The sequence below is a fragment of the Blennius ocellaris genome, assembly GCF_963422515.1.
Source record: "Blennius ocellaris genome assembly, chromosome: 16".
Classification (NCBI taxonomy): domain Eukaryota; kingdom Metazoa; phylum Chordata; class Actinopteri; order Blenniiformes; family Blenniidae; genus Blennius; species Blennius ocellaris.
The window spans coordinates 23431601-23450821 of NC_137665.1; the positions used below are offsets into that span (position 1 = coordinate 23431601).

The window sequence follows — 19221 nt, forward strand, 5'->3', positions numbered from 1 at the left end:
GAGAAGAGAAGGACACTGGAAGTTTCTTTGGCTCCTTTTTACAAATGTTTCATGCGGGAGAAAGGGAAGTGAGGGAATGTCCCTCACATGGGGGATTGACATCATTGAAGAACACACACACACACACACACACACACACACACACACACACACACACACACACACACACACACACACACACACACACAGATGTGTGATCACACCCAGATGCTGAGGAAAAGCATCCTCTCACCTGAAGCAAACATTTACATGAGCAGCTCTGCTGGTGATTTTGTCATCAGTTTATATTGTTTATTTACATGATTATATTGTGCATTTGAGATTAAATGTGGCTTTAATTGAGATCATGTACAAAAGCTGGGGGAGAAATTATGTCATTAAAAAAATAAATAAATAAATAAACAACCTGAACCGTCTTATTTTACTTATGATCCCACAACTGATGGGGAAAAAAAATGTAATGGTTTCATTATATTTATTTCAGCGCCACAATTAGGATAACCTGCGTGATTAAAGACTTTCAGAAGAAAAGCGACTAAACTTCATCATTGTGTTGATATAAAGAAATGAATGCTGACACGACTGGACAGAAAAAAAGAAAAGAACCAATTTGTTTCCTTAAAGTTGTTTGTCGTCCTGTTGAATCAAAACTTAAAGAATTAGAAGACGACAGAAGACTTGTCTTCTGGAGACGCGACGGTGTTTTGCGTGCAGTCGGAGAAGATATTTCAATTGCAATTTGTCTGCCACGAGCAGCAGAACGCTGAAGGACAAAACAAAGAAAGAAAGAAAAACAAAGGGGAAGAGTCCCTCCCTGCAGTGAAGCTGCAGCTCACCCACAAAGATGAAGAAGACGGCGCAGGAAGCCACGTCCCAGTCGGACTGGAAGAAGTGTTTGGACTGCAGCCTGGAGACCACGTGGTTGAACTGGTCCTCCAGGTCCTGCTGGACGTCTCTGGGAGTCATGGCTGGGAGACACGGGGACATGATGTCACAGCTGGAACTCCTTTGTTCGACATGTAACCCACGGTTACTCATCTCCAGTGCCATTTTATCTGCCGTCTTTTTTTACAGTCTTAAAAACTTCAATTGAAATTAAACTGATTGTTACACACCTTGTCACAACTGATAATCAACCACTTCTATCCTCTAGACCAGGGGTGTCAAACATGCGGCCCGGGGGCCAGAAGCGGCCCGCCAGACAATCTAATCCGGCCGCCATGTGATTTTTCTAAAACAAATTTTTAAGTATAAATATGAAAACTGACAGAGGCTGATCTAAAAACACTAGATTGGCAAAAATGACATTCAAAACCGCCCTTGGTCAGAATTAATTAATGCGTCCCCGAACGCCCCGCCCCCCGTCCCCCCCCACCAGTATAGTTCCTCCATTCTTTACTTCGTACAAACATGGTTTAAGTAAAAACACTCTCAGCTGGATTAAAGCTGAATTTGAACCTAAAACGGCAAAGAATGGTGCTTCTTAGACGGTAATGTTGGTAGATACCGTAATGTCTGGACTAGAAGCCTCTACGTTTTTCACGCGCTTTGATCCCTGTGGATAATACAATGACGACAGCTACCATTCTGTGGATTTTTAAGGCTTGACAGGCTTATTGCCGCATCATTTTTCACTTTTCACAGCACTCCGTCAGGTTTCTCTTGAATTCCCCGAGAAGATCACATAAATGTGTTGGTTTAGTTTCGGGTCATGTTAGAAAAGAGCCGAGTGTCTTCGAGCAAACCCTCGCAGAACTTTAACCGGCGGTAGTTCCTGATGCACGTTTTGCTCAAAGGCCATTTCCAGTTCCAGAGCTCCTCCCTCCCTCCCTGGTGATATACAAGTTGGTTAATGTTCAGTTGAAAGACCAAATATTTGAGGGCCTTGAAGCGTGGCTACTGCAGGGACCCGGCCCAACACCCACTGACTGTTGTTTCTGGATCAGATCCAGGATGCCAGGAACCACGTGAACCAGGCTCTGCTGCTCCTCAGCAGCCATGACGACAGCGACCACTTCAAGACGGGCGCTGAGGTCAACAAGGTGTGTGTAAGCAGGAGACCCCGTCCCCCCCGCCGGGTTTCTGTGTCTGTCCTCTAAAGTTCTGTCTCTTCTGCTTCTGCAGCTGATGGACGCTGTGATGCTGCAGCTGACGCGAGCGCGAAACCGCCTCACCACGCCGGCCTCCCTCACGCTGCCCGAGCTCGCCACCAGCGGACTGATGGTAACGCGGGAAGGTTGGGGGGGCGGGGCGTCCAGTCCTGGTCCTGGTCCTGGTCCTGGTCCTGGTCCTGGTCCTGGTCCTGGTCCTGGTCCTGGTCCTGGTCCTGGTCCTGGTCCTGGAGGTTTTACAGGTCTCCTGCTTCGGCACGCCTCAATCTAACGTGGGCGTCTCATCGTGTTTGGAAAAAAACAAACCAAAAAGCGAGTAAAGAGAATCCCAGAGCCGTCAGCTGGAGAGACCTGAACCATGCAGGAACCTCGAGGACGGTGCACCTGGATAGATAGATGATAGATAGATAGATAGATAGATAGATAGATAGATAGATGGATGGATGGATAGATGATAGATAGATAGATAGATAGATAGATGGATGGATGGATGGATGGATGGATGGATGGATGGATGGATGGATGGATGGATGGATAGATGGATGATACATAGATGATAGATAGATGGATAGATAGATAGATGATAGATAGATGATAGACAGATAGATAGATAGACAGATAGATAGATGGATAGATGGATAGATGAATAGATAGATGATAGATATATGGATAGATACATAGATGATAGATAGATAGATAGATAGATGGATAGATAGATAGATGGATAGATGGATAGATAGATAGATAGATAGATAGATGGATAGATATATGGATAGATACATAGATGATAGATGGATAGATAGATGATAGATAGATAGATGGATAGATAGATAGATTATTACTTTATTCATCCCAGAAGGGAAATTGTTTTGTTGCAGCAATCTGGTACATACGAATATTATAAAATACAATAGAATAGAAATAAAAATAAAAAATAAAAAATAAAAATATCTGGGGATAAGACATGAAGTAAAACACAGAACGGAACATGAGCACTTAGAAATAAGCAGGAGATAAAAGCAAGATAAATAGTAAGGTGCAGTGGCAGAGCCATTAGAAGTAGACATTATACAATAATAATAACAATAATTGTCAGGTTTAGGCTACAGACATTTATTAAATCTGCAAGAAAGAAGAAGACAACACGAATGAGCTTTGGTTACTCGCGAGGAGAATGGCCTAGGAGCGTGTTCAGATTACACCTCCTACCCACTCTGAGCTTCAGACCATTTCTCCTGCGGTTTTATTTCATTAAACAAAGGGGAGGGTTTACAGGATACACATCATAGTAACAAAACATTCTGTGAGTTTTAACAGTTTATCAACTATGAATACAATCAAAGGACATCCCGCGCATGGGACGTGGAGATGGCAGCTGTGTGGAAGACGTGGCTCATCTTGTTTATCAGCCTCGGTCAGGTTGACCTGCTCAGAACATGTGATTAGTGAGCAGCGTCTGAGAGGCGCTGCTAAGAGAGAATACACAGAAATAAGATAGAACTTGAATATGAATATAATTAAGCACGAATATGGCAACTATATATAAAATTACTCTGACAATAATACAGATAATAACAATGTGTAATAGTGTATAATACTTGTGTATAGTACTACTAATAATGGTAGCAATAAAATAACAAACAATAAGAATATATATGTATATCAGTAATAATAATAACTAGAAAATTCCCGCGGAAATTTTATTGTGCCTGCCACCTGCCGCCCCCTGCTGCCGAGCGAGGCCGCGGTAGTGTGAAAAACATGTGGAAATCATGTCATTAGCTAGTGATTCTCGATCGCAGCGCCAGCACGAGGCTACACTCTAAATTTCAGCTCATTTGAACAAACTTTTTAGCATGCGATGCTAACAGCTAACACCGATTTAAGTGCGTGGAAACCATGTGGTCAGCTAGTAATTCTCGATCGCAGCGCCACCATGAGGCCACCCTCCAAATTTCAGCTCATTTGAACAAACTTGTTAGCATGCGATGCTAACACTTGCGATTTAAGTACGTGGAAACCATGTCATTAGCTAGTGATTCTCGATCGCAGCGCCACCACGAGGCCACCCTCCAAATTTCAGGTCATTTGAACAAACTTGTTAGCATGCGATGCTAACAGCAAACAGCGATTTAAGTGCACGGAAACCATGTGGTCAGCTACTAATTCTCAATCGCAGCGCCACCACGAGGCCACCCTCCAAATTTCAGCTCATTTAAACAAACTTGTTAGCATGCGATGCTAACACCAGCAATTTAAGTACGTGGAAACCATGTCATTAGCTAGTGATTCTCGATTGCAGCACCAGCACGAGTCCACCCTCCAAATTTGAGCTCATTTGAACAAACTTGTTAGCATGAGATGCTAACACCTGCGATTTGCCTGAAAAGCGCAGAAGTTACCTCCCAGGTGTGGCTGACCTGGAATCTGGAGTTTTATGACATTCTGAGATGGTAGGCCAATTAGCTTAGCGCGGCGGCTAACTAGCTAGTGCGCCGTGATCGCAGCACCCCCATGAGGCCACCCTCCAAATTTCAGCTCAATTGAACAAACTTTGTAGCATGCTAATTGGCATGCTAACAAGTGTTGATGCTGAGTCATTGCCATCAGCATTAAAATGCATTGAAAAGTATGGTGCCTAAGCTACTGTGTGTGTGTGAGCACTGTGTGGTCAGCCATCATGTTACTGGTCCAGCCAATCAGAGGAGCCGTGTGTGTTGCCAGGCAGATTTGGAGCAGCTTGTGTGATGTCATGGAGCCGGCTCCTGATTGACAGGCTGCTGCAGGTGGCAGAGACTATGAGACCTTATCTGAGGGAAGAAGGGGTTTAAGCACAAACGCAGGTCCCGAACAACTGCTTATAGTTGGAGAACCGTGACACTTGGGTGAAAAATTCCTTCACCGTGGGCGTCGGGAGAAGTTGAAGGACGTGCGGTGTGGTTTTCGTGTCCTCAAGAGGTTCCGTCTCCCCGTGAGGACTTGAAACAAATGGCTGAACTTTGGGGATATTGTGCGACGCCTCTTAAAGAGGCAGGCACAATTAATAATACCAATAGTAATAGTATACTTATAACTAGAAAATTCCCGCGGAAATTTTATTGTGCCTGCCACCTGCCGCCCCCTGCTGCCGAGCGAGGTAGTGTGAAAAATACGTGGAAATCATGTCATTAGCTAGTGATTCTCGATCGCAGCGGCAGCACGAGGCTACACTCTAAATTTCAGCTCATTTGAACAAACTTTTTAGCATGCGATGCTAACAGCTAATACTGATTTAAGTGCATGGAAACCATGTGGTCAGCTACTAATTCTCGATCGCAGCGCCACCACGAGGCCACCCTCCAAATTTCAGCTAATTTAAACAAACTTGTTAGCATGCGATGCTAACACCAGCGATTTAAGTACGTGGAAACCATGTCATTAGCTAGTGATTCTCGATCGCAGCGCTACCACGAGGCCACCCTCCAAATTTCAGCTCATTTGAACAAACTTGTTAGCATATGATGCTAGCAGCTAACAGCGATTTAAGTGCGTGGAAACCATGTGGTCAGCTAGTAATTCTCGATCGCAGCGCCACCACGAGGCCACCCTCCAAATTTCAGCTCATTTAAACAAACTTGTTAGCATGCGATGCTAACACCAGCGATTTAAGTACGTGGAAACCATGTCATTAGCTAGTGATTCTTGATCGCAGCACCAGCACGAGTCCACCCTCCAAATTTGAGCTCATTTGAACAAACTTGTTAGCATGAGATGCTAACACCTGCGATTTGCCTGAAAAGCGCAGAAGTTACCTCCCAGGTGTGGCTGACCTGGAATCTGGAGTTTTATGAGATTCTGAGATGGTAGGCCAATTAGCTTAGCGCGGCGGCTAACTAGCTAGTGCGCCATGATCGCAGCACCCCCATGAGGCCACCCTCCAAATTTCAGCTCAATTGACCAAACTTTGTAGCATGCTAATTGGCATGCTAACAAGTGTTGATGCTGAGTCATTGCCATCAGCATTAAAATGCATTGAAAAGTATGGTGCCTAAGCTACTGTGTGTGTGAGCACTGTGTGGTCAGCCATCATGTTACTGGTCCAGTCAATCAGAGGAGCCGTGTGTGTTGCCAGGCAGATTTGGAGCAGCTTGTGTGATGTCATGGAGCCGGCTCCTGATTGACAGGCTGCTGCAGGTGGCAGAGATTATGAGACCTGATGTGAGGGAAGAAGGTGTTTAAGCAGAAACGCAGGTCCCGAACAACTGCTTATAGTTGGAGAACCGTGACCCTTGGGTGAAAAATTCCTTCACCGTGGGCGTCGGGAGAAGTTGAAGGACGTTCGGTGTGGTTTTCGTGTCCTCACGAGGTTCCGTCTCCCCGTGAGGACTTGAAACAAATGGCTGAACTTTGGGGATTTGGGGAGAAAATGACTCGTCAAAATGTATTGGCGCGGATGAGACAGAATCCTGCGCTCCCTATCAATTAAGTCCCCTGGAGGGAGAACCGTGTCTCTCTGAGACAAAAGTGTCCCCTCGTGAGAAGCACAACGCCTGTAGCTACATTTTGATGTATAATATGTTGAGAAAGACGAAGAAATGTGTCTGTGGTGACGAGATAAAAACTTTTTTTTGTTTGTAAAACGGCGGTTTCTCTCACTCTGACCGAAATCTTGTCACTCTAACTTTTCACATACACACCCATACAAAACTGGAAAAAGGAGGGAAAAGTTGATGACATTCAAAGGCTCACAGTTTAAAATTGGTGAAACTTTTGAAAAATCTGAGGACATATCTGAATACAGAACAAGTGCGGCAACGTTTTAAGAGTAAGTTTGAGTCTGTAGCTGAAGATTTGGCGACGTGATGTGGCGTGGAAAAAGTGTGATTTTTTTTTCTGTTTTTTCTTGGCTCCCATGTTAAGCGGAAGTAAAAATCATCGCCGTTTTTTACGTGTTGTTCGGAAGCCGTTTGCGATATCCATAATCCAAATGGATGCACAGGATTCCCGATAATTCCCTACGTAGCGATATGCTTTTTGTCTACGTACTCCAAACGGTGCGGGACTAGTAGGCCTGCAAACTTTGTGCGGCAGAGGAAGAATAATATTTAAAAAAAACGGCGCTTTCCCAGGATTGTAATAATTGTGCGACGCCTCTTAAAGAGGCAGGCACAATTAATAATAATACCAATGGTAATAGTGTACTTGCACATGTATAAATATATGTATATGTACATGCAATGTGCCATCTGAAATACATGATATAATATAAGTCTCAATGTAATTTAGTCCAGGTGGTGATGATTGAGGCTCTGACGGAGGTAGAAGAGTTAAAAAGTCTTATTGCTGAGTCTGGTTTCTGCAAAGGTTTCTCCTTGTTGAGGGAGTTTTTCCTTTCCACAGTCGCAAACACACCTGCTTGCTCATGTGGATATGTTGGGCTTTTCTATTTTCTCTATAACAGCAAATTGGAATGACTGTAAAGTATTTAAAAATAATAAAAAAAGAGTATAGAACTAAAACCAATAAAAATATACATTTGGTTTTATTGGAATTTTATAAACAAAAAATTCCAGTGATTACCTTACCTTGATTTAAAAAAAAAAAACCAATGAAAAAAGCAAAATATGAAATTAGTTTTTTTTCCACGTTATGAATCATATCATGCATTACTTATTTGGATTTGGTTTTCAGAAAGATGCACATGCAGACAGAGATGGGTGATTTGCACATTCTCTAACATTTGTGGACTTGTTCAATAAAGCTACACATTCTTCAAAAAAAAAAAAAAAAAAAAAAAAAGTATCACTTGTGCTTCAGTCGCAGTTTGCAGACAAACAGCTGAAGTGGAAATGTAAACAGTGAATGTAGTCAACCACATGAAATATAACCCACCAATTCTCTAATAAATGTAATTATGCAGACCATCAAATAAAGCTGACTGAATAATGAAAAAAAAAAAAAAAAAAAAAAAAAAAGTCTTATTGCTGTGGGGAGGAAGGATTTCCTGTTCACCCTAGAGGTTCACCCTAGAGGTTCACCTCTAGTGTGAACCTCTAGTGTGAACCTCTATGGTGAACCTCTAGGGTGAACCTCTAGAGTGAACCTCTATGGTGAACCTCTAGGGTGAACCTCTAGAGTGAACCTCTATGGTGAACCTCTAGTGTGAACCTCTAGTGTGAACCTCTAGGGTGAACCTCTAGGGTGAACCTCTATGGTGAACCTCTATGGTGAACCTCTAGTGTGAACCTCTAGTGTGAACCTCTATGGTGAACCTCTATGGTGAACCTCTAGGGTGAACCTCTATGGTGAACCTCTAGGGTGAACCTCTAGGGTGAACCTCTATGGTGAACCTCTATGGTGAACCTCTAGTGTGAACCTCTATGGTGAACCTCTATGGTGAACCTCTAGGGTGAACCTCTAGGGTGAACCTCTAGGGTGAACCTCTATGGTGAACCTCTAGTGTGAACCTCTAGTGTGAACCTCTATGGTGAACCTCTAGTGTGAACCTCTAGGGTGAACCTCTAGTGTGAACCTCTAGGGTGAACCTCTATGGTGAACCTCTATGGTGAACCTCTAGGGTGAACCTCTATGGTGAACCTCTAGGGTGAACCTCTAGTGTGAACCTCTAGGGTGAACCTCTAGGGTGAACCTCCAGGACCCAGAACCTCCATCAGCTGGTGGACTGAATAAAGTGACTTCGATAAGCTTCGATATCAGAGGCTTCAAACAGCTGGACTTTAAACTGTACCATTGTTCCTCATCGGGCCGTGTTAATCAGTCAAATCCTTTCTCCTCCACAAAATGTTCTCCCCCCATGCCGGGGACGTCATGGTCAACTTCTACATCAACCTGAGTAAACTGTGCCTGACGGTGTACCAGCTGCACACGATGCCCCCGAACACCACCAAGGTCAGATCAGAAAGCATGGAGGAGGTGGTGGTGGGGGGGGGGGGGGGGGACTAAACTGTGACCAAACTCTTCTTCTGACTGTTCTTTGCAGAACTTCAAACCAGCCGGGAGCTCGGTGCTGCACAACCCTGGAGCCATGTTGTAAGTCCTGAATCCCATGTTTAAACTCAGAGGTCAGAGGTCAGAGGTCAGGGGTCACTAGAGTACTGAAATAAAAATAAATGTTAAGTCCAGACAAATATTGGTGAGAAACCGTCCATGTTTGATCAATTCTTTCACGCTGGTCGCCGCCACACGTCCTTCATGTTTGTTCTGTAGTCAGTGTGGTTCTCCTCCTACAAACAGTGTGAATGTAAGGTTCCCCCTCTGCCGGGCCGTACGCTTCACACCCTGATCCACACCTGGTCTCGCCCCCTGCAGTGAACTGAACAACAACCGCTTCCAGGTGAGCCACGTCCACAAGGTGGAGTGTGTGGTGCCCTGGCTCAACGGCACGCTGGTGTTCTTCACCATCTCCCTGCAGCTGTGCCAGCAGCTCAAAGACAAGGTGACGTGTTCTAGATGCTCACATGTTCTCCACCAACACACATGTTCTCCACCAACACACGTTCTCCACCAACATGTTCTCCACCAACACACATGTTCTCCACCAACATACATGTTCTCCACCAACACATGTTCTCCACCAACATGTTCTCCACCAACTCACACGTTCTCCACCAACACATGTTCTCCACCAACATGTTCTCCACCAACTCACATGTTCTCCACCAACACACGTTCTCCACCAACATACATGTTCTCCACCAACATACATGTTCTCCACCAACACACGTTCTCCACCAACACACATGTTCTCCACCAACACATGTTCTCCTCAACACACATGTTCTCCACCAACACACATGTTCTCCATCATCACATGTTCTCCACCAACACACATGTTCTCCATCAACACATGTTCTCCACCAACACATGTTCTCCACCAACACATGTTCTCCACCAACACACATGTTCTCTACCAACACACATGTTCTCTACCAACATACATGTTCTCCATCAACATGTTCTCCACCAACATACATGTTCTCCACCAACACACATGTTCTCCATCAACACACATATTCTCCATCAACACACATGTTCTCCATCAACACACGTTCTCCACCAACATGTTCTCCATCAACCCATATGTTCTCCACCAACATGTTCTCCACCAACATACATGTTCTCCACCAACACACGTTCTCCACCAACATACGTTCTCCATCAACCCACATGTTCTCCACCAACATACATTCTCCATCAAACCACATGTTCTCCATCAACCCACATGTTCTCCATCAACATTCATGTTCTCCACCAACATACGTGTTCTCCACCAACATACATGTTCTCCACCAACACACGTTCTCCACCAACATACGTCCTCCATCAACCCACATGTTCTCCATCAACCCACATGTTCTCCACCAACACATGTTCTCCACCAACACATGTTCTCCAAGCACCACACATTCTCCATCAGCGCACGTTCTACAGCATCACATGTTTTCCATCATCACATGTTCTCCATCAACCCACATGTTCTCCACCAACATGTTCTCCATCAACCCACATGTTCTCCACCAACATACGTTCTCCATCAACCCACATGTTCTCCACCAACACACGTTCTCCATCAACCCACATGTTCTCCATCAACACACATGTTCTCCATCAACACACGTTCTCCACCAACATGTTCTCCATCAACCCTTATGTTCTCCACCAACATGTTCTCCACCAACATACATGTTCTCCACCAACACACGTTCTCCACCAACATACGTTCTCCATCAACCCACATGTTCTCCATCAACCCACATGTTCTCCACCAACATACATTCTCCATCAAACCACATGTTCTCCATCAACCCACATGTTCTCCATCAACACACATGTTCTCCACCAACATACGTGTTCTCCACCAACACACGTTCTCCATCAACCCACATGTTCTTCATCAACCTACATGTTCTCCATCAACCCACATGTTCTCCACCAACATACATGTTCTCCACCAACACACATGTTCTCCACCAACACATGTTCTCCACCAACACATGTTCTCCACCAACACACGTTCTCCACCAACATACGTCCTCCATCAACCCACATGTTCTCCATCAACCCACATGTTCTCCATCAACACACATGTTCTCCACCAACACATGTTCTCCACCAACACATGTTCTCCACCAACAGATGTTCTCCACCAACACATGTTCTCCAAGCACCACACATTCTCCATCAATGCACGTTCTACAGCATCACATGTTTTCCATCATCACATGTTCTCCATCAACCCACATGTTCTCCACCAACATGTTCTCCATCAACCCACATGTTCTCCACCAACATACGTTCTCCATCAACCCACATGTTCTCCACCAACACACGTTCTCCATCAACCCACATGTTCTCCATCAACACACATGTTCTCCATCAACACACGTTCTCCACCAACATGTTCTCCATCAACCCATATGTTCTCCACCAACATGTTCTCCACCAACATACATGTTCTCCACCAACACACGTTCTCCACCAACATACGTTCTCCATCAACCCACATGTTCTCCATCAACCCACATGTTCTCCACCAACATACATTCTCCATCAAACCACATGTTCTCCATCAACCCACATGTTCTCCATCAACACACATGTTCTCCACCAACATACGTGTTCTCCACCAACACACGTTCTCCATCAACCCACATGTTCTTCATCAACCTACATGTTCTCCATCAACCCACATGTTCTCCACCAACATACATGTTCTCCACCAACACACATGTTCTCCACCAACACATGTTCTCCACCAACACATGTTCTCCACCAACACACGTTCTCCACCAACATACGTCCTCCATCAACCCACATGTTCTCCATCAACCCACATGTTCTCCATCAACACACATGTTCTCCACCAACACATGTTCTCCACCAACACATGTTCTCCACCAACACATGTTCTCCACCAACACATGTTCTCCAAGCACCACACATTCTCCATCAATGCACGTTCTACAGCATCACATGTTTTCCATCATCACATGTTCTCCATCAACCCACATGTTCTCCACCAACATGTTCTCCATCAACCCACATGTTCTCCACCAACATACGTTCTCCATCAACCCACATGTTCTCCACCAACACACGTTCTCCATCAACCCACATGTTCTCCATCAACACACATGTTCTCCATCAACACACGTTCTCCACCAACATGTTCTCCATCAACCCATATGTTCTCCACCAACATGTTCTCCACCAACATACATGTTCTCCACCAACACACGTTCTCCACCAACATACGTTCTCCATCAACCCACATGTTCTCCATCAACCCACATGTTCTCCACCAACATACATTCTCCATCAAACCACATGTTCTCCATCAACCCACATGTTCTCCATCAACACACATGTTCTCCACCAACATACGTGTTCTCCACCAACACACGTTCTCCATCAACCCACATGTTCTTCATCAACCTACATGTTCTCCATCAACCCACATGTTCTCCACCAACATACATGTTCTCCACCAACACACATGTTCTCCACCAACACATGTTCTCCACCAACACATGTTCTCCACCAACACACGTTCTCCACCAACATACGTCCTCCATCAACCCACATGTTCTCCATCAACCCACATGTTCTCCATCAACACACATGTTCTCCACCAACACATGTTCTCCACCAACACATGTTCTCCACCAACACATGTTCTCCACCAACACATGTTCTCCAAGCACCACACATTCTCCATCAATGCACGTTCTACAGCATCACATGTTTTCCATCATCACATGTTCTCCATCAACCCACATGTTCTCCACCAACATGTTCTCCATCAACCCACATGTTCTCCACCAACATGTTCTCATCAACCCACATGTTCTCCACCAACATACGTTCTCCATCAACCCACATGTTCTCCACCAACACACGTTCTCCATCAACCCACATGTTCTCCATCAACCCACATGTTCTCCACCAACACACATGTTCTCCACCAACACACATGTTCTCCATCAACCAACATGTTCTCCACCAACATGTTCTCCACCAACACACATGTTCTCCACCAACACATGTTCTCCACCAACATGTTCTCCACCAACACACATGTTCTCCACCAACACATGTTCTCCACCAACACATGTTCTCCACCAACATGTTCTCCACCAACACATGTTCTCCACCAACACACATGTTCTCCATCAACCCACATGTTCTCCACCAACACATGTTCTCCACCAACACATGTTCTCCACCAACACACATGTTCTCCACCAACACATGTTCTCCACCAACATGTTCTCCATCAACCCTCCAACCTAAACTCCATACAGAACGATCAAAATCAAACTTCTGTACCAAATGACACACACTTCATTCATCTCACCTGATTTTTGTCAAACCAACTACTGGAGTTGGGAATCTTCAACCGGTTCTGACTTATCTACCTAGAACGTATCTAGAACTACACACTGGTCTCAGTCAGTGGCTGTACCGTGGTGTAATGTGGAGGCGCTGTAGGAGGCCTCCTGACACTGTCAGGCTAAATGTAAAGCATCTTTAGATATCCGATATCCATATCGGTCAGATATCAGCCAAGAAAACGACTCACATTTTATCGGACTGCATTTAAAAACTGGGATCTAAGCGCTCCGATCGTCATGGACGACCGGCCCCTCCGTCGGTGGCGAGTAACGTGGGGTTTAAACACATAATTGAGCTCCTCCAGCCTCGCGACATTACTCCTCGCCACCCCGGATACATGAAGAAGTTCTAAAGTCTATTGCCGCACAATGCTTATCTTGTTGGAAAGTAAACAATCACATCATGCTCTGACTGCAGGAAGTGGCGATGGAGGAGTAGCGAGGGTTGTCAGCAGGTTAGTTAAACATTGTTCTGGACACAGTCGGTGGAACTGGAGCAGTGAACTATTCACTTTGAGCAGGTGGACGGTGGACAACGTCGTCTTGTGGGTTTTGTTCCCACCGTGTACTGACAGTAAGAACTTGAATTGTTTTCCACTTTAAAGGTATAATTTGTTACTTTTCAGGGTCTTCTAATTCATTTTGTTGTAGACCAAAAAAACACACACTCTGTCTAGAAACAGTGGCGTTTAAGACGACTCTATTCACTTAAAGCAAAATTCCATCACTAGGATTTTTTCTCAGCATTCTAAAGTGATGAGGACTTGACCAGGAGCAGTTTTGAGGTATTACTGGTCACACAGGCAGCCTGCATGAGTGTCGGATGTATTTAACGTGAGGCAAATTGTAATTGGCCTGTAACCCTGGCGTGTGAAACCAACACTGTCATTAACAAACCACCTGGCACTGCACCAAAACCACATCTTGTACGTTAAGCAGCCGTTTTCCACTCAGATGTCTTCATGACGCCTGATCAAGGAGGATTTGTCTCCCAGTCCCTGGAGAAGAAGGTGTAGCGAAGACCAGGCAGGATTCCAACCAGTGTTTTAAAGTGTCTTCATCCACCTTCAGGACAAATAGTTTGGTGTTGGTGGAGCTGCTGTCTGCTTATTGAATCATGAATATTTGTCCCACTACTGTCCTCCAATGCGATGTCTCTGTCTCTCTTTCTAATGTGGCCTTTTAGACTTTCTGGAGGACTTGTGACGGCACCAGCATGGGCTTGTTTGGAATGAATATGAAGGCTTTATTAATGCTTGGTGATCATTTATCTCCTGTCCTGTTGGATCTCAACTGAGAAGGTGTCTGTTTGTGTTCCAACAAAATGATGTGGTTTCCAAATAGAAGCATGAGAAAACAGCTCAGGAGCTGAACAGTAAGAATCAAACTGAGTGAAAACGTGTTTTTTTTTTTTTTAATTTCTACCTAAAGAAGGTTCCGAGTTTACACTGCAACGTTTTGAAAACGACGTCTGTTTGCATGGAAACGGGAGAAACACTGAAAACATTGTGGTTTTTTTGACGCTGTTGTTAGTTTTTGTAATGAAACCAGACTAAACATCAACAAACAATCGCTTCAGGATTTAGTCATATGAAGACATTTATTTGAATTTGAATTTGCCGCCCTCTCCGTCACCCTCCTTCCATCTCGTGGGCGGGGGTTAATGCTGGACGTGAGCGGGGGATCCCGTCCTGGAGGACCCTGGTGTCTCCTCTCTCCTCTGGCCTGGTGAAGCAGCCCCACCTCCAACCAGCTTGACCGGCTTCCGGTTTGCGCCGTTGTCCTGCGCCCTCCTCTGGAAGCTGGAAAACATTTTTGAAAAAGGGTCATTGAGGGGGATCTTAAAACCCATAAACTTTCATCTGCAACTCGTCATTTCAAGCAACAAGGTGAAACGCTGGAAAGCAAACAAAAGTGGGGAAACTGGATCTCTACCTTGAGGATGTTGGGCAGATTCCCCCCGTTGGTCTGGGTCGTTGAGGCCTCCTCCTCCTCCTGAAGCCCCCAGTCCCCAGACTGGGCCTCGGTGGTCCGGGCTGGTTTGAGGCTTCTGGAGAGAGCCTCCTTCTCGGCCTTCAGCCGGGCCACTTGCTGCCGGTGTTTCTGGACCAGCTCCTCCTCCTTCGCGGCCGCCTCCTTCTCCCTCATGTCCCAGCGCACTTCCCAGTGCTTGTTGCTGTCGGCCCTCAGCTTCTCGCCGACGGCCTTCAGCTGGACGCAGCGTCTCTCTTTCAAGTCTTTCGCCGCCAGAGCTTCTTTCAGCTGGAGCTCTTTGTCATGCAGGGCCGCTTGGACGGTGTTCAGCTCTGCACTGAGCCGGGACACTTGCAGCTGGTGGTTTTGCAGGAGAGCTTCCACCTTCACAGCCGCCTCCCTCTCCCTCATGTCCCAGCGCACCTCCCAGTGCTTGTTGCTGTCCGCCCTCAGCTTCTCGCTCAGAGCCTTCATCTGGCCGTAACGCTTCACCTGCGTGTCTCTGGCTGCCAGGGCGTCTTTCAGCTGGCGGTCCTTCTCCTCCAGCTGGGAGGCCATGAGCCGTTGTTTTGCCTCCATGGCGCTCAGCTGACTGTCCTTCTCCTTGTGCAGTCTGGTGAAGTCCACCATCTGCTGCATGCAGGCGTCTCTGTAGTAGAAGAGCGCCTGGCGCAGGGACTTGATCCTCAGGGAAGTCTCACTGGCTTGGTTGTTCTCCATTTTTGAAAAACAAGAACTGTCCAAAACTGGGAAGCTGTATCAGATGCTGGGAAATGGCTGTGATCTCGCTCGTGTCTCTGAAGGACTGAGTGCAGATAGACGTCTGCAGGCTGCTCTCACTGGCCTCGGGTCAAAGGATCAAAGGATCAAAGGATCAAATGATCAAAGGATCAAAGGATCAAAGGACAGGTTTACCTCGAATTCCCATTGGAATTCCCCTAATGCAGATAGGCGAACAAACTGTTCTGGGGTCAGATTGAATATCTCCATCACCCACTTTGTTGTTTTTCCTGCACCTGAAGCTTTGACAGCAGGAATATCTCAGTGGAATACTTGAGTGAAATAATTTAAAAAAAATGACAAAACGTTATCTATTTTAAAAATATAGATACTAAAGACAAAATAGATAAAGTGTCAATAAAATAACTGTTACAAATTCCCTGTGAAGTGTATTGTGTGTTGTGTTAGAATAGGGATTTTTCGTCAGGCATTATTTTGGACAGCCCAGTCAGGTGATGGGGTCCTTGTGTTACGTCCCGGCGAACGGAGTTTTTCTGGTAATAATAAGACGGTCCTGAACCCCTCGTTACATGTTGAATGCGTTCGTGAAGAAGTAAGTCTTTAATAGTCATCAAGCATGCCTACAAGTGTTCATATTCAGTGTATAGGTCGGTAGATGTGTGTTTGGTAACAGTTCTGTGTCATTTAGCTCGGATGTAAATGACGCTAATGCTAATCGGCTAGCTCTGTCTGCACGTGTGTGACACTATAAGGGATTTAATTCAGTTTATGGAGTATTCTTACCACTGGTTATTGATTTGTACGTTCTTTATGTGTTACAGAAAACCATTCTACATTCTACATTCGCCATTCATCATCATTCTACATTAATCATCGTTCATTCGTTATACATTCACTTATTTATCATTCGTGGGGAATCCACGTTCTGTACTGCCAGCTGATTCTATTAAAAGGGATAAAGTCAACACCCGGTGTCCATATCTGCTCTCTGACCGGAGTAGTCGTCCTGGATAAAGTGGTCCCAGCATCATAGTCATTCACAAGCGCATAATCGTCAATAATAACAACCAATAGAAAATCCTCTACTATTAAAAGCAAAATCAACATTTAAAATGAGGCTTAATTTGTCAAAATCACCTTGTGTTACAGTGTGAGGCGACACTTTTCAATAAAATGCAGATGCAATTCATGGCCTCTGTTTGCTCTGACCTGGTGGTGGTAGACTGGGTCCTTGTGTCGGCCTTGCCTCACCATACACCAGTGGTTCTCAATTATTTTCTGTCACGCCCCCCCTAGAGGACAGAATTTTTTTCAGCCCCCCCCCCCCCCTGAATTGTACTACCATTGAGAACTTGATAATATTTATTTATTTATCTGTATAAACCACTGTATGAGTTGCTGGCACCAGCATTCTGCATACAATCGCCTGATTATCAAAATAAATCTCTATGGTGTGAGGTTTTATGCACCTTGTGATGTGGTGGGCAACTTTGTAAGAGGCTAACGGCTTCTTTGTTTACTGATGCCGCGCTGACACAATGACCGGCTTGTTGGCCATACTCATGGAGTTTACCATGAAACAACTCCAGTAACTGTGTATGGTCTCCAGGTGTATGGTGTATGGTCTCCAGGTGTATGGTGTATGGTCTCCAGGTGTATGGTGTATGGTCTCCAGGTGCCGTCTTCATTTATTTGGTTTCATGCTCCGCTGCCAGAGTTTTTAGGCATAAAACACAAACGGGTGTTTCCTGGTTCCCGACGTGTTCACGGTAAACCCAAGGGCGACGTAGCATCGTCATATCTCCTGCTCTTACTAGCTTTATGTTTACTCTCACCTGTTTTCTTTTCCTCTGATGCCTCATCCTTTCTTCTTTTCACTCCTGTCAGAAACTTCTCCACCTCTCCTCCTCCTCCTCCTCCGCCAGCTCTGTACACCGGTGTTCATGTGTAGTACTTCTTCTTCTCTACTGGCTGAACAGGCAGCCTGTTGATTAGTTTGAGCACTGCTGCCACCTAGTGGCTGGAGGCCCTTTTTTTAATCCTTCAAGCATGAATAAAGACACTAATACTGAAAGTCGCGCCCGCCTCACGCCCCCCCTGACACCCCACCACGCCCCCCCAGGGGGGCGCGCCCCACCATTTGAGAAGCACTGCCTTACATGGACTTGCATGGCGAGCTGGTTGGGAGGTTCTGGGGCTGCTTGGTTTTCAGGGACGGGGTCTGTCTGGGCCTGAAGTGTCCTAACCACAATGCTTTACACTGAACCCAGGTCACATGACCCCTGAGCTGTTTGCTTTTTCAAATGCGTCGCCGTCACTCCTGTGGAAACTCACCGAGCTGCGCTTCCTCCCCTCAGATCTCCGTCTTCTCCAGTTTCTGGAACTACCGGCCCTTCTAATCCCCGTCCGGCCGCTCCAGAGGACGTTTGTACATATTGATCAGTCTCCAGTGTTTGCATGGCGAAGATATATACCAACCCGCTCCGTCACGTCTCAGAACCGGCTTGATTTGTGTGACGAGTGGAGAAGCTTCACGTTCAGCCTCCCATGTTTTCACCCCTGGTCCTCCAGGTCCAGGTCAGACCTCACACACACTGACAGTTAGGTTATTGTGGGCGACTTTGATGTTTGTTGAGGGAAAACACTAGAAACGGAGCAGGAAACTGAGCCAGTGTGTGAGGAGGTCCAGGAGGTCCAGGAGGTCCACTCACACACTGCTGGGGAAAGAAGCTTGAAGTTTGACAGCAAACATTTCATCAATTCCAGAAGAAAAGGGAGAATGAGTGACCCTCTGAGGTTGAATCTTAACGACACACGTCAGGTTGTCACAGGGAAGTAAGTCACGCTGATGAGATCCAGGTCAGTTATGAGATACGACGTTTCCAAGTTGAACAAAAGCTGCTTCATGTGAAACACAACCTCAGTGGGTCGATCAGCTCGTACATATCAGGGATCAGGTCTTATGGGAAAACGGCTCGGCTGTGCGTGTGTGTGTGTGTGTG

General features: G+C 45.7%; 1 protein-coding gene across 1 annotated transcript; it reads left to right on the forward strand.

The window, feature by feature from the left end:
• Positions 1 to 1493: 1493 nt before the first annotated feature.
• LOC308141081 (protein rogdi homolog) lies at positions 1494 to 18618 on the forward strand (the record flags this gene model as incomplete). Its single annotated transcript, XM_080511084.1, has 7 exons — positions 1494 to 1508; positions 1947 to 2042; positions 2125 to 2223; positions 8889 to 8999; positions 9091 to 9140; positions 9420 to 9546; positions 18577 to 18618. 7 exons carry the CDS (start codon positions 1494 to 1496, stop codon positions 18616 to 18618), a joined length of 540 nt encoding a protein of 179 aa, XP_080367210.1.
• Between the last annotated feature and the right edge of the window lie 603 nt (positions 18619 to 19221).